At 40.7% G+C, this 23,865-nt stretch overlaps 1 protein-coding gene across 1 annotated transcript in view; it reads left to right on the top strand.

Annotated features, from left to right (window-relative positions):
• Gpc3 (glypican 3) overlaps window positions 1–23,865 on the top strand; it is a 352,864-nt gene that overhangs the window by 236,070 nt on the left and 92,929 nt on the right. Inside the window, 2 exon segments of the mRNA XM_032890339.1 lie at window positions 2,017–2,142; window positions 23,299–23,419. Of these exon segments, the coding sequence (XP_032746230.1) occupies window positions 2,017–2,142; window positions 23,299–23,419 (247 nt within the window).

The raw sequence follows: 23,865 nt of genomic DNA on the forward strand, positions 1-23,865 counted from the left end.
GCAAGATGAGTTTTGTTTCTCTGAGTTACTTCAAGCTTCAATACCTCTCCCTTAGTTCTAGAATGTCATGCCTGCCTCCACTGTGTTATATTATATTATCCACGTCCTTTTCAGTTTCCTTAGAAACCATCTTAGGTTTTACATATGTATTTACATATCTTGGTTTTATTGCAGGACTTTCTTTGTCCCTTAGACATTAGCTAGAATCTTATCTGGATCTTCCTCCACTTGTCAGTTATCTTTATGAGCAGCTAAGAAAGCTTCAGGGGTTGAAAGGCAGGGGAAAATTCAGGTTCCCTTTGTTTTCAACTTCTAAGGATATCAAATTGGAAGGCCTTGGCATGGGTTCCATTTTTATTGCACTGTTCCATGTTCATAAGAGTGTGTGTAGAGGTAGGAAGATGCCTGAAGGAAACTCTTTCATTAAAAACAAGGCCATCATTTCCCCTAGACTAATGCCCACTCTCCCTTTCCTCGGGAAGTAGGGGGAATTTCTCAGCCTCAGCCTTTAGTCTTTGAGCTTCCACTCTTGGGAACTGGATTATTACCTTGTAAAACAGAGCATCTCTCCTATTAGCCATTAATTGAGCCCATCTTTCTCCTCTTGAGAAACTGTAATGTTGACTTTTCCTTTCAGAGCTCTGTATTGAGCCTCTTCTTTTTGGAGATTGATGGCGCTCAGATATCGGGCATAGGCTGGGAGGTGAGCGTGGGCACAGCAAGAAGCAAATATTGGAGTATCAGTCATTCTGTATGTCCCAATAACCTCTTCTGGCTGTTCTATCACGCTGGCTTTCCTGTGACCTAAGCATTTGCAGATATGTGCGGAGAACTATCTCTTCCTGCCACACACACACATACATTAGATAAAATAGTTGTTTTATGGTAAATACAAAATAGCAAGATCATTTCCACAAGTCTTCCAGTTTCAGCTGGATCTGAGAACACGGCTGGGCTCAAGACTTCCGCTACCCTTCAAACAGGAGTCACACCTGCAGATCTTCTCAAGGCCTGCGCATCAGGACAGTCCATTCTTAGCCCATAGAGACTGTTGAATAATTGCTCCTCTGCCAGAAAATTCCCTGACCGGACTTGGACAGAAAGAGCATTGTTGCTGTCTATCACGGACCATTACTTTGACTTTTTAAATTTTTTGCTTATGACTGACTGTACATCTATTATAGAAATACCTAAATATGTTTCATAAGCATATTCATGCATACAGTCTGATAGCTTATATTGTATATACATGTAAAACTGAAACAAGATAATAGTCTTGGTATAATTTACGTCTATGTTTCTATACTTTTGCATATTATGTGTGCTCTCTTGGGCTCACTTTTATTATCATAAACAGCATAGAAATGAAAGCAAATAAATAATAATATATATTACTGCAGCCCTTTCCCCTTTGCTCTGCCTCCCAGGAAAAACAGTGTACAGACAAAGGAACAAAGCAACCTTCCTCCTCTTAGCCGATGGGAGTTTCTCTGACTATATAATCAGGAGAATTTCATAGAGCTTATAGTATTCTGAGCACCCTACCATTTGGATCTGCAGCCATTAGCCAGAGCCTCAATGGAAAGGGGCCATCTCTAGGGTAATAGCATTGTAAATTACAATCAATGTACTCAATTACGCTCAGAAACCAAAAGATATGTAGTGCTCTGGTGTGCCTTGTAATCAGCACCTTTGAGAATGTAGGTAACAGCATTCTGAATGAAAAAAAAAGGGAGCTGCTGTACGTGTGAGAAAATGGATGTTGGAATTAAATCATCCTCCTGATAGGAATAGCATCTTCTGTGGAAGGCAACCTTCCCACACCCCTCCTATCATTTTATTGATTTTTTTTAAAACAGCTAAATTGTGGCCTTGTAGCTAAGAATGTCTTTAAAAATCATTTATTGCTCTAATCAGCCTGGCAGAGCTTTTCTGTCACGCTGATAAGGAAATTAAACTTTTCTCATACTGTGCTTACTTGCCTCTGATGCACAGATGTTTTGTTTTTCCTTTCAGGGAACTGATTCAGAAGTTGAAGTCTTTCATCAGCTTCTATAGTGCTTTGCCAGGCTACGTCTGCAGCCATAGCCCCGTGGCCGAAAACGACACCCTGTGCTGGAACGGACAAGAGCTCGTGGAGAGGTAATCTTTTGTGAAAGTTAGTTACATGTGGCAACATTTGACAACTAATCATATCTGAAGATAGATTAAATTCCCTTCCTTCATGAACTTCATAGGAAAAAATTCTTCACAAAACATACCTGTAAAGCATTTATTTACGATAGTTTAAATGTTACATATAACTTGTAGCTCTCAGAGACTTTGCTAGTCTTGACGCCCATGCAGAACTACATATCCAGGGATATTTGACAAAATATAAAGCATATGGTGAATTTTTTGTCTGTGGTTACTTTCATCGTCACTAGGTGGACCATTATTCCTTCTAAAGGAAACAATCATATTCATGCTGGCTGCTCTCAATTATTGGGAGTTAACTGTGCATTAAGCGCCATGCTAAGGAATTTGTATATATTAACTCTCTTTGCAACAAGTCTATGGAATGAATAGTGAAGATGAAGAAAAGAAGAATAGGAAGAGTACCATTTGCTGAAATGTTTACTCATTTCAGGACTTTTAGCATAATCTATAGTAACTGTCATATCAATGTTTATAAAGAACTCATCACTGACCCTAAAACCCCAGGAATATATTCATTTATCCAGCAAATATTGAACACCTTGTTAAGTGCCAGACATCTAGAACTGAGCAAAACAGACCAGCAGCCCTGTCCTTATGGAGTTTTATTCTAGCAGGTTATTGGTTCCTCATCGCCACTGTGCCATGCATAGAGTACTAGCTTGGAATCGAGTGAAGTCTACATGGTAGAATGCTTAGGGGCCCACAACTTGCTTTTAAAGATATGCAAGTTTTGTAAGCATAGCAAAGAGAAGAGTAGAGAAGAGACTTGAAATGGGATTCTGAGTCATTTCACTGACTAGTTGCTTAACTTATGAATGGCAACTTAATCTTCCTAGACCAGCAGTTTTCAACCCACTGTGAGCTGTGACCTCTTTGGGGGCCACATATCAGATATTTCTGCATATCAGACATTTCTGCATATCAGATACTTTGCATTGATTCATAATAGTAGGAAAGTTACATTTATGAAGTAACAACGAAATAATTTTGTGGTTGAGGGTCACATGAAGAACTGCATAAAAGGGTCACAACATTAGGAAGTGTCGTTATAGACAGTTGTGAACTGCCATGTTGGTCCTCTGAAAGAGCAGCAAGTTCTTTTAACCACTGAGTCATCTCTCCAACCTCCTCTTCTTTAAATTTTATAGGTAGGTAGGTAGGTAGGTAGGTAGGTAGGTAGGTAGGTAGGTGGGTGGGTGGATGGATGGATGGATGGATGGATGGATGGATGGGTGAATATTAATATATTACATATTAATCTGATCTGGTGCAACAAGCCTATGATCCTAGATTCTGTAGAATTTGAGACAGAAAGCTCCACACGTGCCTGAGTTACAGAGACACTGCATGTTAGGTACAGAGCTAGATGCTAGGGATACAGGTAGAAGACAATTGATGTTATCTCCTTTGAAGAGCTTACGTTCCAGGGGACTCTGACTCTTAAGACATAGATTGGTGAATAGAATGTATTCACAATATAGCATAACAGACAGAGGAATAGCCTGGCATCAAAGGAACTTGGGTTTACATCTTAGTTCTATGTGTTACCTTGGCACAGTGACTTAACACAGAAAGTCTCCGGGTCCTTTTCTGTAAGAGAAGACATTTTACAAGGTTACTTTGACCCTTAAGTAAAGTGAGGCGTGTAAAACTCCTAGAAGACTGGCATTTACTGCGAGCTCCGTTCATGTCTTGTCTCCTTTTTCCTTCCTTTCTCCTCTCTTTTCTTTATAATTCAAGATAAAATGCATGTCCCCAAACAGCTTGTTTCTCATCTAAGTAATTTTTCTGACATGAGACGCAAGAATGAGATTGCATGCCTCCCTGGATGATGGACTGAACTTGTATGGTGATAGACTCCCTTGGAGAAAATATGAATGAAGCTGGGAGGATTAATGGCTTCATGTACATCCTCACACTGGAGAAAGAATGTTTATTTGTCATCCCAAATGGTCAAGAGTATTAAGCATAATCATAAAAGTGTACTTAACTGTTGTGACAATTCTTTTTAATTATCAGGAAAAAAAGACAGTTGGCACGGGCTTTATAAAAAGCTTATACTTTAACACACAGAGAAAATACAATACTTAGAAAACTCCCACAAGCCAAATACAGCTCTTATATAAATTTGATGAGCATACACCCTAGTGACTTGTTCCACTGCTATGATAACGTAAAAAAAAAGAAAGAAAATGAATTCCTGAATATTGAAGTGACATATATGCTAATAACAATGGCCCCATATTAAAACAGATATTTCAATTTGCAATATATTTAGTAATGTGCTAATTCATTCATTTTTCTCTAATGTGTGAGCACCTCCTATATATCAAGCCCCAGTATTGCTTTCTTCATTAATATAATTTTTAAGGTGCATATAACTGCACCAGATATGTCTTCTAATGCTTCAAGGAAATAATCAGAAGTTCTAGCTGAATCTTTTTCAAAATCGTACTTTTCCAGGCCAAGGTGTTTGAAAAAGCAGAATATTTTATTGTGTTCTGCTCATATTAACTACTTTCATAGATGATAGGCACTTATGGAAGATGCTGCTTTCTAATCAAGAAAATAAAAAGACATTTCTGTGGTTTTCTTTTTTTTTTTTTCTTTTTTTTTTCGGAGCTGGGGACCGAACCCAGGGCCTTATGCTTGCTAGGCAAGCACTCTACCACTGAGCTAAATCCCCAACCCCTTGTGGTTTTCATTTTAAGCTTTAGGTCGGTAACATGTACATGTTTCACTAGCATCTCTGTTCATTTTATCTTATTTTTCTTTGGAGTGGTAGATTGAGTGTGAAAACTAGTCAAGCACACTTTTGTGGGGTTAGTATGTTTTTGAGACAGGGTTTCACGGTGTAGTGCTGATTACCTGGCAGTCATTAAGTAGATCAGACGGAACAAGAATTCACAAAAATCATCCTGCCCCTCCCTCTGAATGCTGACATTAAAGGCCACCCCACCTGCCCACTTTAAGAAGTCTGTCAACCAAAAACAATTGTGGTTCAGGGGATAGGAACCAGGTCCTCATGTATATTAATCAAACATTTTACCAGTGAGTTAAAATACCAAGCTCCTGTTAGTTGAAATTTTTATTGAGTTTTCTTTTTCTTAATGCCTTAATGTACTAGAATAAAATAAACACTGTGATATGGAGAAAAGTTACTCTAAATTCTTATTTTTATGTCTGAAGTATTTTTTTTGTCACAGCTTTTGTGTCAGACTATCTAGGAACAAAAGATAAAAAAAAAAAGAAGGGAGGGAAGAAATAACACATTTGCAGATGAAATAAGGCTAATATAAACCAGGAAGCAACTCCTCTTTGCTTAGTAACCTCGGGTGATAATTAACCTGTACTTGTCTTAGTGACCTAATGTGAAGATGAGACTAGGGAATAGTGCCGAATTCAATTTTTAAAAAATTCCTCAGCAATGTACACTTAATGACATAAAGTTCTTTAGCCCGAAGACATGTGTGCCCTCTATTTATGTCATTTGTAAAGATTAGCTTTATACTCATGTCTCATCTGCACTGAAAATATCTTTTATGGAGTTTCTTATTTAATTTTGTCTTCAGTAGTATCCGTTATCTCTATAGATTCGGTTTATATTCCTTGGAAAAGATTTTACTTTTAGACAAGAAAATTCATGAACATCAAAACTCCTGACAGAATGAGACTTGATTATTGGAGATACTTGATCAAAAGGAAAATATAGATGGCGGAAATCCTGAGTAGTCAGTGTACCTACTGTCCAGGCATAGCCACCTCTCCCCTTGTAAAGAATTAAAGGAGCCATTTTCTCTGTAAATAAGGGCAATTTCAATTCCTGTTTTCAATCTCCTGAATGCAATCAACAGAAGGAATGTTTCCCAGATCCATTCTCAGCAAGGCCTACTTACACCTATCATTTGCTCTTCACCCCTCCCCATTTTAGCTCTAGATAGCATGCGATTTCAGGATTAAACCGAGAAGTCTTCAAATTAACAACCTTGGTCCAGTTGAGCCACCCATAACTGCAGAAAGCAGAGCTCTTCAAGCTTTTGCCTTTGTGAGACAGAATTCCAATTAGGGAGTCACCACGACTAAGAGAAAAATAAACAACCCCACCAGATTAATCCTGGGATTAGCAATAGGTAACTCCAGGGTTCAACTCAACGGCACTGTCCCTGAAAATCCGTAAATGAAAAGAAAGAGCTTTAGTGAGTGAGTGTGGCTGGAAAATGCCAAATTGTCCAGTCAACCTGGCTGAGTATTTGGTTGACATCTCGATTCTTTTTCTGGAGACTGTCCCACGTGAGTCCAGTTTCACTGTTGAATTGCATGGCTCTTTAATGTATTGTAACAGAGGCCAACAAGGTGTCTCAGTGGGTCAGACACTTGCTCTTCAAGCCTTACAACTTGAGAGGCCACAGTGGAAGTGGAGAACCAACTCCTAAAAGCAGGTCTCTGAGCTCACATGTATGCCCACTCTCATACAGCCGAAATGTTAACCACCTCATTGCCCAAAGTCATGTCCATGTTTTCTTGCAGTCATGCTCTCCCGAGTCATTTCTTCTCAGCCCTGGGTGTAAAATCAGTTTGCCTCTTTTATAGTTAGTATTCATCCTAGAAACATGAAGGGTGCCCAACAGTGTGGAGACAAACTTGAATTCAACATACGGAGGATGCCTTAGCTCACTTGGATTCCACCCTAGATGCCCCTGTTGCTCCTTTGTGACATAGCTGGGCTGGATGGACCTCAGACTAGGTGTCAGTTCCAGGAATAAGCTGTTATATTTTCTGGCTAACAATTTGTTACTTCTGTTTATGGGAAATCTGTATTCATCTTGTGCCTGGAACGACTTGGACTCCCACTTGGGGCATCGTGCATTACAGAACAAACTCCTTGAGATCTACAGAGGGCTAATTACAGTGAAGGCGCCTCATCTCCATGTTTTGCAATCTTACTTTTATTTCAACTGGAGAAATTATATATTAACGCACTGTAAATTCTCTTTCGATTTGGTTAGTGATCAGGCCAAAACCTTCTTAGGGTTTATAAAACTCCTTGCCAAGATTTTCTGAGAATTGGAAAGGCAGAAGGGGATATGCAAAATAATCCCTTTAGTTCTCCAACATTTTATGGGTGTTCTTCAAAATGGAATAAGGGAGATTATTTGAAGTGTGTGTGTGTGTGTGGAGTGTGTGTGTGTGTGTGTGTCTGTGTGTGTGTTGTATGCACATGAACATATAATTGAACAGAACCATGCACAACTGTGAGGAGACCAGTCGAGGTTGGGTGTGTTCCTCTATTGTTTTCTGCCCTATTGCCTTAAGACAGGGATTGTGCTAAATCAGGAATTCAACATTCACTCAGGCTGGCAGGCCAGTGTGCTCCTATGATCCATTTGTCTCTGGTTTCCAATGCTGGAGGTTACAGGTGTGTACAGCCAGGCTTGGCCTTTTACATGGGTGTTGGATTCAAATTCTGATTTTTTTTCTGCTTGCAGAGCGAGAACACTTACCTCCTGAGCCATCTCCAGAACCCTGACCTTTTATTTTCTTCTCTGCTAGATTACAGGGCTAAACTGTGGCATATCAGCAAGTAGGAATGAATGGGAGAAACTTTACCACCCAGTTCCTGACAAATACTGCAAAATACTTTTCAAAACTCAGTTGATAAAATAGCTTATTTTCTTCCATGATCTAAGAAAGGCTGTGTAGAATACTTGAACCTGTTTTTATACTACTGTTATTTTAGGAATGGTCTCTTTTGAGAACTTTTGTGTGGGAATAGACTTCTAGCACTGTCAACTATCCAGTCTCTCACTGGTTTATACAGCAAGCAGTCCTCAAAGGAGTTAAGGAAAGACTTCATGCCAGCATGTGCACATATTCTCTCTCTCTCTCTTTCTTTCTTCTCACACACACACACACACACACACACACACACACACACACACAATTACTTTCTCACACACACACACTCTCTCTCTCTCTCTCTCTCTTCTCTCTCTCACACACACACACACACACACACACACACACACACACACACACACACACACACACATACACACCTCATTCCAGCTGCATGAGAACAGGCTACTAGAAGGGAGCAGATACTATACATAGCCCTACGTTCTTATTTTAAAAATAGACTGTTTATTTTTTGATGTTTGGGCTTATTTTTAGGTTTATAGTGTGGCTTTTTGTCCAAAAAACCCCAAAGCAGTGTGTATGCTGTTTTAAATATAGACAGCTCACAATGAAGCGGCAGGTGGGAAACCCTGGGGTGTAAATATTGAAGACTAAGTAACGCTAGCATGTGTGAGAACCTGAGTTTCATTTCATGTACCCCCCCAAAAGACAATAAGTAAGCAAATCCATAGAGCAAAATATAGAGCCAAGAGGAAGGGAAGATGAGAGAAAATGGAAATGGTATTCGATGGGCTGAGTTGGGTCTTAAAGCCATTTGGTTGAGAGCTCCCTCACTAGTAGCCTAAGAGAAATCTAAGAGCACACTGTAGCTGATACTTACAGTAGGCCAACATACTTTGAGGCTTAGAAATTGAGGTTAACCTTTTAATTCTTCAGTTCTGTCTTCTCATTTATACTTCATCATTTTCTTCTTGTTCTTCTGAATGGATGGATAGGGGGTAGGAGAGCAAACATGTTTTTTTTTTTATTTGATTTATTGCCATCTCTGTCAACGATTCTTAGTCTCTCTTGAACATTCTTGGATTTCATTCATCAGTTTTCCAGGAAGCAGACACTCCATTCATTCCAACTTGATGAACTACTATATATATCCTAGAATGAAAGCATGGATGTACCCAGCTGTTTGCTGGTGTAGCAGTTTACATGTTTGACTTTATCCAAGAGACCTAAGTCAACACTGTTTGTGAGAAAGCTTTGAAAGACGAATGTATTACACAGAAAATTACTTAATTCGTTACGGCATGAAATATTATTGATGGCTGCTAAGGATTTTAAAAAAGTCATGGTAGAACAAGACAGATATGCTTGGAATGTACCCATGTGTAATGATCCATCTAGGGGATTAGATTGCTATATTTTTCATCATAGATTTATTTCAAAAATAGTCCTTAGTGACAGCTATTTATCAGAACCCACTCCATGACAATATAGTAACATTTATCCCTTAAAATTATTTTATGGTGCCACATACAGTAGCTTTACCTTCAAAATTGAATGAGAAAAAAATGGTTCATCCTGTTGACTGATGGCTTACTACGGTGTGCCTCATTTAGAATGGGCTGCATTTGGTTGCTTGTCATGTCTTAAATGTTAGCAGGAGGCATCCTCATGCAGGGGATGGCTGTGCCTGTAGACTACCTGTTGATGGTTGGATGACTTATTATTTTAAGCAGACTATGCTTGCCCTAGTAATACACAATGCCAGCATATCACGTCTTCTTCACCGAGATCCTAAAGAGTCTTCTCTCTCCCCATCACCGCACCTGGAAAGGTGAAGCAGTGGAGCCATGAAGGGAAATGACTCTCTTTAAAGAAATTATTAAAGTGACATATGTGCACTTCCCTATCTGTCAAGTGTCTATGCCTCTTTCAAAAGGCAAAGTAGGAACTTTGTAGGTTATAGACTGATTTCACTGATGCTCCCCATCCTATCAATAGTATTTCTACATCATCTTTTGAAAGAGACCTACGGGGTTATGAATAGTCCCTGCAGTGTGAAGATTGTTGAATGTAAGGCATCTGATTGTCACTGGTGCATGCTGAGGGTTCTAGTAATAAGAACCTGAGAGGTTAGGAAACGTGACTCAGGTAAGGGAGGTATTCTGAGGAAAGTACAGTTTTTAGAGTGATGAATGTTCATTCAAACATAAACTCCATGCTGGAGTGGGGCATTTAATACCAAATCCTGACAACTTACTTGAAAGATGGGGTGCCAATGTCTGCTCACTAGTTCAAAGGTGTCCTCTGGACTATAAGCACAGCCGTTGGCACCACCCGTACCATTTATAGCATAGTAGAGAGGACCATGTAAACGACAGTAACAAGGACAACGTTTATAGGCCATCTTCTTTTAGAAAGGTAAACTGGGTTTTGTTTTGATTTGTTTTGTTTTCTAAATGCTTATGAGTTTTGGGAAACCAAGCTATTGAGTGAGATTGCTGACCAAACAGACTTGTACCTTTTGGGGTCCACTTAATGCGAGAAGATGAAATAATTGACCTGTTCGCATTTTCGAACCCTGGCTTTAGGTGGGCTTTCCAAAGAAGAATTCTTAGAATGGTTTTAGTGATATCAGTATCATGAATGGACTCAGCATATGAGACCATATAGATTCTGTAGCTAATATTAACAAAATTAAATTTACCCTCAGAGAGCCTGTAAATAGGGTGCAGAGAACTGATTCAATCTTGAGTGCTGGATAAGTCTTCTTAGCTTTCCTGATAAGGTAGATAGTCAGTCTCCTTTATTGATACCCTATCACCTTATTAGAATACTTCTGACCTTCCCAAATAGTAATGCCTCTGAAATACTTTTCTAATTACTTTGACTCAGCAGGGTTCCTTCTGGTAGTCAGTCCCTGAGCCTCAAAGAAAATGGAGTCTTTGGGCTTAGAGTGCAGGCACAGAGAGAGGTATTTTAAGGAAGCCATTTTCTTAAGAATGGCTAGCAATGGGCATGCCATTAGATCCTACCTGGTTGGTATGATGTCTGTCGCTGTGGTTCTAGGGTTGTAATGAAAATGGCTGGCAGCTGTCCATTCTTTACTTTTACTGGCCCCACTCTTTGCCTCAGGGTACAAACCTTTGGTGGTTTCTTTCAAAGAAAATGATTTATCTGATTATTTTTATTGCTATAAAATACTCACACAGTTATTGATTAAAGAAACAATTCATTTTCAAGACAAAGAAACAACAACAACAACAACAACAACAATAACAACAAAAACAGTGATTTAAAGGTACATGGTACCATGAAGCAAGACTATTAAGGCATACAATTTTGGAGTCAGCATGTTGAGGGTTGAATTTTTTTTTTTTTTTTTTTGAGTGGGGATCGAACTCAGGCCCGGCGCTTCCTAGGCAAGCGCCTACCACTGAGTAAACTCCCAACCCCCGAGGGGTTGAATTTCTATTCGCATATCTTAGCTTGTTTTATTCTGAGATCAGTTTCATGTGAGAATGGAGGTGATCGTTCACTTAAGAGATTGCTAATAACTTTAGCAATGCTGTTAAAAATGGGCTGGCAAAAATGGTGGCTATTGTTGTCAAGACATCTTTTCATTCCAGGGAGGCCAGGGACAGAACAAAGCATTTACCTAGCATGTAGAAGACACTGGATTCCATCCTCAGTGCAGAGAAAAGCAAACACATCTATAAAAACATCCCTTGTAGGTATTTACTAGGCCTGGATGTAGCAGCTCCCATTAATGCCCCATTTCTCGGGAACAGCATGATCTGCCTCCACTCTTTTATTTTAGTCTTATCTATTCTACAAAACATGAAATTCCCTGTGCTTGGCTTGAGTGATAGTCCACCACCAGTTTAGAAACCAGAATAGGGTTAGTTAGCAATGCTTAATGCTCTGAACTTCTTCCTGTTGCTTTACACTCAACCTTTTTGGGAAAGGAGACAAAGTCAGGCATGGCTTCCCAGGTTTGCAAGCCAGTAAATTTTACTCTTTTACCCCAGGCTGGCTTTGATCCTTGGGTTTGTCTCCTTTAGAGTGTCATTTCATTTCTATGTGCCGGAAAATGCATTTCCATTTGTAGCTCAGGAGTCGGAGGAGCTTCCTACTGTGTGTCCTCTAATCTCAGTGAGCCATGTGCTGAGATGGAGTGGACTCTTCTTGTCTTTGTTTTGAGGCAGGGTCTTGCACAGCCCAGGCTAGCCTACAACCTACTGTATAGCTGAGGACGACATTGAAAGTATGATCCTCCTGGAACTTTTTCTTTAACTCCTTAAGTGGCTGTGGTGAGGCCCCTAATAAGAACATGCACATGAAATGGATTTGGAGGTTTACTGCACCTTTCATATACTAGATTTGAATGCAGAAGAGTTGGTTGGGTACGGGGAGAACACTGCCCTGAATAAATGAAGCTGCACACTAAATGATGAGCACTGCATTGCTGGATTCTCTTTGCAAGCACACACTCCTTGAGTAGCCTCCCGAGCATCTCTCTCTGTGCATATCTCTAGAATTTTTTTTTCTTTAAGCAAATCCACCTGGCCCCACAGATTCTATTTTTAAAGAAGTCAGCCCGTGGTCTTGAATAAAGGAATTGGCCCTGGATGGGGAGCTCCTCAGAGAGACTGGGGGTATCAGTTGAAAAGAACAAAAAGCCTGAGTGGCATCATTTTAAAGAAGGAGCACTTATATTACTTTGAAATTGAAATAGTGTTAGGGGATTGAACTTGAAGCATGTATGAGATAATGGAATAAACAAATGAGAATCATTGATAATGAGGCTATTGTTGTGTTACTGTCCTTCTAAAGAACATCATTGTCAGACTGATTATCATGCCCCTGGGAAGCCTATTTATTTAACACATTCTTCTTCCTTCCTAGATACAAAGAATTTCCCAGTTTAAAAAATTCCCATCCATTGATACTGATAGCTCAGCTTTCCTTAATGCTATTGGTAGCACCTAGCAACAGTGCACTGTGCTTTGGTTATTAAAATATGAAAGTAAGAAAATAATTTGGAAGCGCAATTTTATCCTGAGCAGTGCATAAATTGAGCATAGGAGCACACAGCTGTATATTTGGCACTGGGGAGGTAGAACAAGGAAGGTCATCGTTATCTACATAGCAAGTTTGGGTTATCCTGGGCTATGTGAAACCCTGTCTCAAGACAAAACAGTTTACCCTGAACAACAAATGTCTCTGGTACCAATAGTGGTAAGTCTGCTCGTCTAGTTCACCTAGGACTTTTCGGTTTTACATAGAAGTTCCCATGTCCCTCAGTTTTAGGCAAATTGCCAATAACTGGTCACCTTTAGGCCCCTATGTCTTGGACATCTACTAAATATGGGAGGAAAAAGATGTCATTCCAATGGGGATTTTGCTTCCTCATTCCATTGGTTTATCAGCTTTTCCTCTTTTAACAACTCTGACCTTCTCCTGCCTGAAGGATTCCCAAGCAAAGCTATCTTTACTCCTACATCCTTTCCAAATCTGACACTTCTCAAAGCAGGACTCACCCAATAGACATGGTTAAGGATAATAATAGCTAACTTTGCTAGCATGCTCGCTGTCTGCCAGGTCCTCTATGCTAAGTACTTTGTGGACATTCATTCTCACAACAGCCTTTGTGGTGGCCTGTACCATTTCTCCTCATCTTCCCATTTTTACTGGTAATACTTAGTACCTATTTCCAGAGACCACTGCACTAATAAAGTAGAGGAAATTCAAAGCCAGCCAGTCCATGCCTTCATCCACTATACTGCTTTGGCTGGAAGAAGCTTCTCTCTTCTTTGGGGTACAGAACTTGTATGCCTTCTTCTTGTTCTTGATCAAATCTCTAATCTAAGTTTGCTTTCATTGCTAGTACACCATATTTAGAATGAGTTCAGCTCAATCTAGTCCTTTCTTTGCTTCTTGCCCAATCCTCAGGTCCAAACAAGAACATTAGGCCTTTCGAATCTCTTCAGTCTTGTTCTTTTTTCCTTTCCTTGTAAAAGTGAGAGAGCTCTTTACCCTACAGCTACTCCAGTGCCTAGCTAGAGGGCGCCCTTTGCTTGCCTTGAGGCTAGCTGTTCATTAAACCTCTTCTAGACAGGTAACTGTTTTCTTTATTTCTTTGTTCCTTTGTTTCATGGCATGGGGCCTAAGCTGGTTTATGGGGAGATTTGGGAGGAAACTGGGAATTTGAAAGGAAGAATGCTATGCAGCCACCTGAGTGACTTTGAATTTCCACTTCTGTCCTTGATGGCTTCCCAGATAATCTACAGCAAGAGTATTTAAACAGAGCCCCAAGGTATAATCACTGTCATGAGGATGGCAGTGAGTTCTTCCTTTCAGTCTTCTAGGAGCTAACAGGAGAGCAGGCAGGCCAGCTGTCTGAGATGTTGTCAGAGTCATTTTCAGGTTCTGATCGGGGAGAGTTTGGGGTAAGATTCGAGGAATTAAATCTTAAAGAAAATGTCTCCCTTAGAGCACCACACAGGTCTGGCAGGGCTTTTGAGCAAAAGAAATGGAATTCAATCACTGTTGCTCTGAATAATACTTGACACAACTGCCCAGAATGAAAATTAGACACCCTCTAGCCACAGAGATAGATCAGTGAGTGGAGACATATATCTAAAGAGGTGCCAAGGCCTGAAGGGCAGGTAAGAGTGGAGGAATACAAAGTGCCCTAGCAACCAGGGGGAGGAAGATCATTTTCAGTCTTTCCAAGAACCTCTGGGCTAGAGAGCTTGGATAGTTTTTGACCCAGTTGTCCTTGTGTGAATCGCCGCACACTTTTATTAAGTATTTATACAGCAGTTTATATTTTACCAAGTGCTTTATGGTCACTTTTATTTGCCTTACTAAAGTTTTCCTGGACTCGCATCTGCTTTATGCTTGCTCGGGAGAGTCTTTTTGTTGTTTGCTTAGCACCACCACACCTACAGCCTCCCACAATGGGCGCTTTGTTCCACTGGGAGAGCAGATGAAAACCGCTGGGGACACCTGAGCAACTTGGGCCTGGCTCACACTGGAGCTCACACCCCCTCTGTTTTTCTTCAGCTCCAGTTGATGGCTGGTGACTTGAAGGTGCCAGCACCAGGCCCATGCCTGTTAAGGGTGGTGCTAGTCTGATCTGGAGCCGCTGGTGGTGACAAGCTCTTTGTCTAGACTAGTTGTCACCTCTCTATGTGCTCCACATTGCCACTCGTCCACCAGATAAAGACTCACTGAGTGTTCTTTTTTTCCTGCTGCTTCAGGCCCTCAGTTCAAGAATTGAGAAACTGATGTTTAGGGAAGACAGTGAAGGAGTAGTCCCCCAGTGTGTGGTAACCTTCAGTGTTCTGGGCCCAGGTTCACAGTGACTTACCTTGCCCTTGCTAGCCCCTTCCCCCGCCATGAGGGGCACACTCTTCCGGTCCACTAGATGCTGCAATATGCTACTTTCAGTAGTTCACAATGTGAACACTAATTCCAAAGTCCCAAATGCCTCAGGATCAAGAACTTCCAGAAGGTTGATAGGATGTCAGAATTGGAAAAATTCCATAGCTGACCTCATGTGATGGGTCACAGTCACAATGTAGGTACACTACAAGTATTTCATACCCCTAGGTGGTTGGAATTATGTGGACAAACAATATAGGAAACAAGAAGGGATTTTATGTTTATATGTGAGTCTCATCTATAGGATATCTCATTATATACACGATAATATCACAAAATTGGGAGGAAGGGGGAATCTAAACACTTCCAGTCCTGAGTATTTTGGACAAAAGATCTTCTACCTCTAATAAGTGCACCCTCCATCACATGTCCCGGAAGAGGTGTGTCAGACTTGGTTCACAGCCATAGAACACCATCGAACATCAAACAGCAATGGGAGGTTTGTGTCAATCAAAAACAGGTTGTGATACAAATTCGTGCTGCTAGCAGGTTTGGAAGCCCAGTGACTAGCCTGATGGGATGGACACGAGGCTGGAAGGAACTGGTTGTGGATTGTGAGAGACCATCTCTCTGGCTAGCCAGACCAAGTGGTATATGTCACACTACTTGAATGGTAACATTTATTGGGGCATAAAAAAGTTAGTCTGCCATGGAGACAGCGACTAATCCCTAAAGTAGGGTGACTTGATAGGTGAAAGAGAATGGCAGGAGATCAGAGGGCCAGTCAGTGTAAGGCAGGCCCCAGACAATGAGTGCAGATCCAGTAAGACTGAATAATTAGAGCTAAGCAAGAGTAAATTTTTACCCTATAAACTGAGCGTTGTAGGGGAGGCCCTCTATCTCGCAACAGCCCCACAGACATCTAGTGAGGTCTGCCAGGAAACAAAAAACGGTAGCAGACTCAGAGGGAAATGAGGGAAATGGACCAAAGTTCAGGTCAGATAGCCCAGGGACATATGAAACATTCTAGGCAACAGGAAGTCGTGCCTGAACACCCAGGCTCACTCCAAGAGCTAGAACAGTAAGGTGAATTCCAAAGCCTGGGGTTTGCCAGGAGTCAGCTAAGCTTGAAGACTTTTGAGGCGGTTTCATGTTCCTCTGGGCCTAGTTAGGGCAGGTGCGAGAAATGGGGAGTAGATGGCTGATAACCTGGAAGGAAAGGTTTAAGGCCTGCTGGTAACTATAGCTAAGGGAATGCTTTCTCCAGCCAATTACAGGATTACAGGAACGTTATCTTTTAAAGATCTTCTCACTGCTCCGGAGTTAGTCTGCCCTTTGCCCTAGACCTCTGGCAATTCATTTTGACATTCAAAACAACAGGATGAAGTCTGAAGCACTTGAAGTCCTGACCAACAGGTTCTTCCTTGATCCGTCCTGTCCCTCAGAAGCTCTGTGAAGGTCTTTCTGCTGGAGAGTCCTCCGCAGAGAGACATGAGTACTCAGTGCCTGTCGCTCAGTCATCAGAGTTCAAGTGCAAAGGCAAACAAAGAAAAATTTAAGCGTTCTTTCACCTTGATCCTATGTTCTAGCCCTATAGTATTCCCACCTCAGCCTTACACTTCACGTAGAACCAGACTGAAGACAACTGAAGCCTTGGGTTTCTCTCAGGGTGGGCGTGAGGAACTTGAAGCTCCTCCTATTGCTCTCAGGGTTATTTGAGTGCTCTCAGGAAGTTCTTGGCAGTTTCCTGTTTTCTCTCCTCCCTCCCAGATGCTTTGATTTTTAGACTGAGGTACAGGTGGTGCTGTCCCAGGCATTGTCTATCGTCCCCTCTCTGCTGGGCCAACTGCTTCTCACAGCCCCAAACTCTAATGGATAACATCAACTTCTCCCATTTTCTTCACTGGCTAGAACACATCCACTTCATCTCTGGATGCAGCAATTCCAGCTGTGCACTATCTCTCCCTTACCCTGAAGTCAATCTGGTAACTTAGGCAGCTTCTAAGGGACTAGTAGTGAGCAGGGTAGCATATTCACTTAGACATGCACAACAGACAGATAATCTATATCCTAGGCATGGAAGAGTGCCATGGTATAGGTTTTACCAAAGAAAGTGTTGGTCAGTGGTAGAACATCACAATATGCATGATAAATACATTCAAATTTTGTCAATCATTGTCTATTCCAAGAGTAATCTTTTAGCCCTTTCTCAGGTGAGGTTTCAAACAAGAATAGAAATGGATTGTCACTCACTTCCTTTCCTACTATGCTAATGTCTTCTAAAATAAGACATAAATGGCGTCGCATGCTTCCAATTCCTTCCCTAGGATTTTCTTTCCTGCTACTAAAACCTCTGTAATTTCTGAAAGGCAATAGTGTAGAAACAAAGGTATTTGCTGAAATATCGTGGATAAGTGTGTTTTTAGCATTTAAAACTTGCCCTGAAGTTGTTTGTAACTGTCCTGCTGCAGTTAGAAAAAGTGAAAGAGATGGGATATTTCTCTTTGACTATATCCACAGAAATCTAGGTTTAATGGTCCACACTTGCAATCAGTTTAGGGCCAGCTTGATGCACATATTGCAAGTCCTAGGGTAGCCAGGATTAAACACTATGACCCAACATAGTCAAACAAAGAAATATGCACAAATCAGAAGAAAAAAATTGTCATTTTCTTTATTAAACACATTTAAAATCTCAGCTAATTTCATCTTTTATTTTTGTGTGTTTATGCAAATTAAGACTGCATTTCCAACGGAAAACAGTTGGAAATAATATTATTAATAAAATTAATAAGTCTTAATTATTATTTATTATTAATTATTATTAATAGTACTAAGATTAAAAATAAGTCTTAATAAGATGGTTTTTGCTACTCTGTTCTAGGTTGCTTTTGAAGCTATTTATTCTCTTTAAATTATCTCATTTTCCACCAGCACTTGTGGCCCGAGTATTTTCCAAGGATGACAGATCATTCATTGTCGTGCCACAGTCTGTCCATAAGATGGCGCTCTGAGCATATATGATCTATAGCTTGTTCTTTGCCCAGCCATAATCAGGCAGCAATTGAATGTAAACTTTTGTGAAATCAAATCCTTTTAGCCAGGAGTTAGTCCTTCTGAGACTTGCTAGCAAACCCTTACCACCATTCTAATGCCTAGGGCAAGAAGGAACGTGAAGTCTCCACCAACCCCCTTGCCCTAAATCAGAACCAGCCGTGTTAGGAATGCACAGGATCCGTTTGAGGGACCTTTAAAGAAAAGCGTTTTATTCTGAGTATGAAACTTGTAGTATTCGCTGTTTGAAAAGTCCCTTGCTGAGTCTGTTTCTTCGTGTACACGGAGAGGGGGTTGGACCCGCTGGTCTGTGAAGGCGCTTCGATCTCCTGCATTCTCCATTTGCATCCGCTGATTGCCTCAGCCAGTGCAGATTTAGGAAGAAAAGCTCGCCCATTTTACGCTTGTTTGACTCTATTCCTCTTTTACAAGTGCTCTCTTTGCTTCAACTGTCCCAGGACAAGCATGCCCAGATGTCCTGTTTTAATTAGGTTCCTTTTCTCTTTAAGGCTTTTACACAGGTTTCCTCCTCCTCCCCCTCCAGGCCTTAACCAATCTGCCTGAAAGGGAGAAACGTTCTCCTTTTCACTGCACAAATAGGGTTTTCTTAGTATCACGGCAGTCATTTTTGTGCTGAATAGATCCAAACAGGATGGGGGAAGAAGATACTGAACGCAGTGCTTAAAGGTAACGCCTCTAATATCATGCTAAGTCCATACAGCTGAAAAAGCATCCCGTTTCAAAGGTGGGCATTTCTATTCTTTCCTTACCAGAGGCACAAACTTCAGAAAAGGCAGATGGAAAGAGGACAACTAATCGTCACATAGGTGACATAACCAGATAACCCACTGCTAATACACCCCAAAGGTGGCTAATGAGGTATCTTATCCTTTGCAGTGTGTGATCAGATGAGTTGGGGGTTAACAGTGGTTTCAGCCCCTATTCCAAAGATTCTCTGGCAGCCGTGCATGGTCAGCATTTGAGGGTCTCCAGGAAGAAATGCTGATGAATTCATTAACTGGAAACTCCAGAGACATCCCTAACTGATTCCCTTTGGGCTTGACACTCAGAGTACACATGTCCCATGAAATACCCTGAGAACACACCATCTGTGTCCCCTTGCTATCGCAGGGAGGCACATGTGCTTAAGTAAACAGTGTTTGAACTTATTACAAGGAGAAGGATGGTGGAGTAAAGTAATGGATAGAGTAAACAACTGGCATTTGGGAATCATTTCACTACATATACACATAGCTGAACATCACAGTATACATGATAAATACATTCAAATTTTGTCAATCATGCCTTACAAACACTGAAAAAGATTGAAGTTAACTGTGGTGTACGATTTCATTTATTTAAAAAAAATCAAATAGAAAGTTTTAGAAAGCTCACAGTGCAGGACTGACGATGTAACATAATACCAAAGAACTGCTCTAGTGTGGGCAAGGCCCTAAGTTTCCTTGTCAGTTCCACACAGAAGCAAATACCCATGGTATAAATGAAGATAAATAAAAGTGAAAAAATACATAAGCAAGTCTTGTCTGGCATCCACTTATTCTCACCTTATTGAAAGGAAGCTACTAGTTTCTCTTTCGGCACATATTTGAATAGTTATACAGCATATGAGCATACAGGGTTCTCCTTTGTAAAAGATTGCATTCCAAGACCTTGTTGCTTCCTTAAAATAATGATAGTACTGAACCCCCATGAATAGTCACCTCTGCATATCCAAGGATTCAACCAAACACAATTTGGATGTAGGTCTGTGCTAGACCTCATACTAAGCAGGCTGAAGGACCTGAGTTTGATCTTTAACAGGATAAGGGAAAGAAAGAAAGTGTTGGTCAGTGGTAGAAGATTTGCCTGGTATGCATGAGGCCTAGCACTGAAAAGAAAACCAAACAGGAGCTGACTGTGGTGGTGCACACCTTTAATGCCAGCACTCCAGAGGCAAAGGCAGGAGGGTTTCTGTGAATTCAAGACCACACTGGTCTATACAGTGAGTGCCAGGCCAACCGAAGCTATCTAATGAGACGCTGGAGAGGATAAATAAGTACTGGGGGAACTGAATTGTGCTGGATATATTAAACATATATGGATGGCTTTCTTGCAGTGACTTTCTAAAGAATATAATAATTATTTGTGTTACAGTGAGTATTATAAATAATGTCAAGATGATTGAAGCTATATGAGGATTGTGTAGGTTATATTCATATAGTGTGGGAGTTTTTCAATAAAGGGGAGTTCTGGAACTAATCACACTTGCATAGCAAATGATGCCTGTACTGTTGTCTCCTGAACATAGACCTCTGATATAAAGTTTAGTTTAGAAATTTAGACAGGGCAAGAGATGAATAATAACACCATAAAACAATTCTAGCTGTGTACTATCTCTCCCTTACCCTGAAGTCAATTTGATAACTTAGGCAGCTTCTAAGTGACTAGTAGTGAGCAGGGTAGCATATTAGCTTAGACATGCACAACAGACAGATAATCTATATCCTAGGCATGAACGAGTGCCATGGTATAGGCTTTATCACACTACTTAGAACAGCATTCAATTTATGACTTATCAATTAATTATTTCTATAGTTTTTCAATTAATGTTTTCAGGCTATTGCTATTACTATTTGCCAGCCAGTGATTCTATAGAGGGTGACGCTGTAGACAAGTGGGAAAGGCCTACTATACTGTCTATATAAACCCATCTGTATCACAAATAGAACCATGCTGGACATTCTCAACTCGTGGGGATTTTATCTGTTTTAATGTACCTTGACCTTTCTTCTCTATCAGTGCCTAAGATCTACTATGCTCTTTTAATGTCTGCAACATGTTTCAGTGGCTTTTGGTTTTTTGTTTTTTGGTTTTTTTTTTAATCAAGCTAAGGTAGAAAGAAAGGATAGAGAGATGAGATACAGGGAAAGATATGAGGCAGGGGAGTGTCCTGAGTACTTAAGGAATAGTCTAAGAACATAGTATTTAAATAGTGTCCCTGAATTTTAGCAACAGTCAGCACCAGTTGGATGAGTACATTTGACTAGTGCTTTGTGACATGAATGAGATAAAGGCGAGTTTTATGTCTAAACCACAAGCCAGCCCTTCCCAACACTTCTGTAACCAGAACCCATGCTTAATTTACTAGACTCTTTGAGGATTTAAATAGCACATGATACAGTGCAAGAGTGAGTGCTATTTCAACTATCAAGAAAAGTTGGGCGAGCTTTTAGATGTGCTGCCTTTTTTTTTTTTTTTTTTTTTAACTGAGTCACCATGGGGTTGTGAAGCAGTGTTGAGCTGGCCATGTTTAGTTCTAATTCATGACTAGAAAATGAGAGATGAGAAAAGAAACAGAACTAGAGGTAATTCTTTTTGGGTAGCATAGAACCCTACAGTAGTTTTGAGGGATCAGCTATACAAGTAATTAGATTTAATATTCATAATAGTTTTAGAATGGGAGTCCGGGACCATATTGCTTTAGGCTGGCATGTTTCTACAAAGCCGGTGAGATAATGAGCTTCAGGAAAAAGGCTTGTTTGTGAAGACACAGAAATGTGCTTGCGAACTTTGATATGGACAAGTCCAAGGAGGCATCTTTAAGAACGTGTTCCTGAGGTTCGTTTCTGTACTAGTCCTACATCTTCATCTGTGTATGGGGTCTCTTCCTTAGGCAATAGCAGGAGTAAAGAAAGACATCGGAATTGGTATCATCACGGAGATCCCACATTTCCACAGCACTCTATGGACATAAACGGGGTGACTAAATACTGAATATACTGTTTACTAAAGAGTCCGTGAAGGCAGTTGGCTTGGTGATCTGACAATTCAGTGGTTGCCTTTTCATTCAGTACCAGGAAACTGCAAAGCTTCTAGGAGCTGACCATACATATATGATGGATTTTCTCTCTCTCTCTCTCTCTCTCTCTCTCTCTCTCTCTCTCTCTCTCTCTGTGTGTGTGTGTGTGTGTGTGTGTGTGTGTCTCTCTCTCTGTCTCTGTCTCTCTCTGTCTGTCTCTCTGTGTGTGTGTGTGTGTGTCTGTCTCTCTCTGTCTCTTTCTCTCTCTGTCTGTCTCTGTCTCTCTCTCTCTCTGTCTCTCTGTCTCTGTGTCTCTCTCTCTGTCTCTCTCTCTCTCTCTCTCTCTCTCCTCCCTCCCTCCACTCCCACCCCTCTTGCTATTCCTTGCAGCACTGTTTATATTATCAAAGTTTTTACAAATAGTTTGTCAGATTGGACAAATAAAGTATGATACAGTTATGCAGAACGACAAGAAAAAAGCAGTTCGGCATGTTCTGAAATGGAGTATGTCCACAGTATAGATATTAGGACAGAAAATGATGCAAATCAGGATGTATGACAGGATTCCAGTTTGGGTTAAAATGAAGAGCTGGAACAGTGGGTACAGAAAAATGTTCAATCGAGTGGGAATCACTGTCCCGGTTGAAGGCAGAAAAGCCTGCCACTGGGGATGAAAGGTAGAATGAATGGCCTTGGATTATAAATCTTCTCCCTATCCAGCCTGATGAGGACATCCGTGGAGACCTTAATAGATCCTCCAGCTCTAAAGCAAAGCCTGTGATTCCCCACGCAGGACAATGTCAACAAGCTTCTCTTGAGCCGTGCTTTTCTCTTCCAGGGGAGAACATGGAGGCAAGCTAGCAGGCATAATATATGCTTCATCTGGTTGAAAAAGCTCCCCGAACAAAAAACAGCTCCTGTGGGGTCTGCAGGAAATTGTGAGAGGAGGGGTATGAGGGGAAAGCAGAGGTAAAGAGCATGGGAAGTTCTTTCTCCTTCAAATGAGCGGGAAGCACAAGCAGAGCTAGTCCTTAATGGTGTTGTTCACGGACCATGACCTTGAACGTCCCCTAGCACAGTGCTTCCCATTCTGCCATCTCATGTTCTAAAAGGCAGGAGAGAATTTATAGTCAGTTGCACTGTTGGTACCCAATGGAGTCAGCGGTCTCTTTGATTGGGACTCTCATTGACAAACTTTCTCTTTTCCTTCCTCTCTATAGATACAGCCAGAAGGCGGCAAGGAATGGGATGAAGAATCAGTTTAACCTCCATGAGCTGAAAATGAAGGGCCCTGAGCCAGTGGTTAGCCAGATCATTGACAAACTGAAGCACATTAACCAGGTATGTGTGTTATTCAGCAAAAGTGAAAGTGCAAAGGAAATTAATATGAGGCAGATGGTTTTCATTGCTGACACTAGTATTTAGGCATGTGGGTAAGTAGCAATTATTTATTTTCTTCAATGATTTTGCCTGCTAAATTGACATCTTTCACTCCATTTTGATTTATTATGATATTGCAGTACTAGAAAAATGATAATGATATAGCCACAATGCCTGGCTTCATAAAATAATTTTTAAAATCATACTATACTGACAACACATTCTCATGCTCCTATTAATCATTCTCTGTAGCCGTGTAGCATTCTGTTGTCTATTCCTCATGATTGATAGACATCCTAAGTGATTCCAGTTTCATTCCATCATTGAGCTGTCTCTTTATCCACAGCACTATCTCTTGATCATAGATTATTTTCTTACAATACTATGCTATTGCATCAAGGGATGTG

This window comes from Rattus rattus, chromosome X (genome assembly GCF_011064425.1).
Source record: "Rattus rattus isolate New Zealand chromosome X, Rrattus_CSIRO_v1, whole genome shotgun sequence".
Lineage (NCBI taxonomy): Eukaryota > Metazoa > Chordata > Mammalia > Rodentia > Muridae > Rattus > Rattus rattus.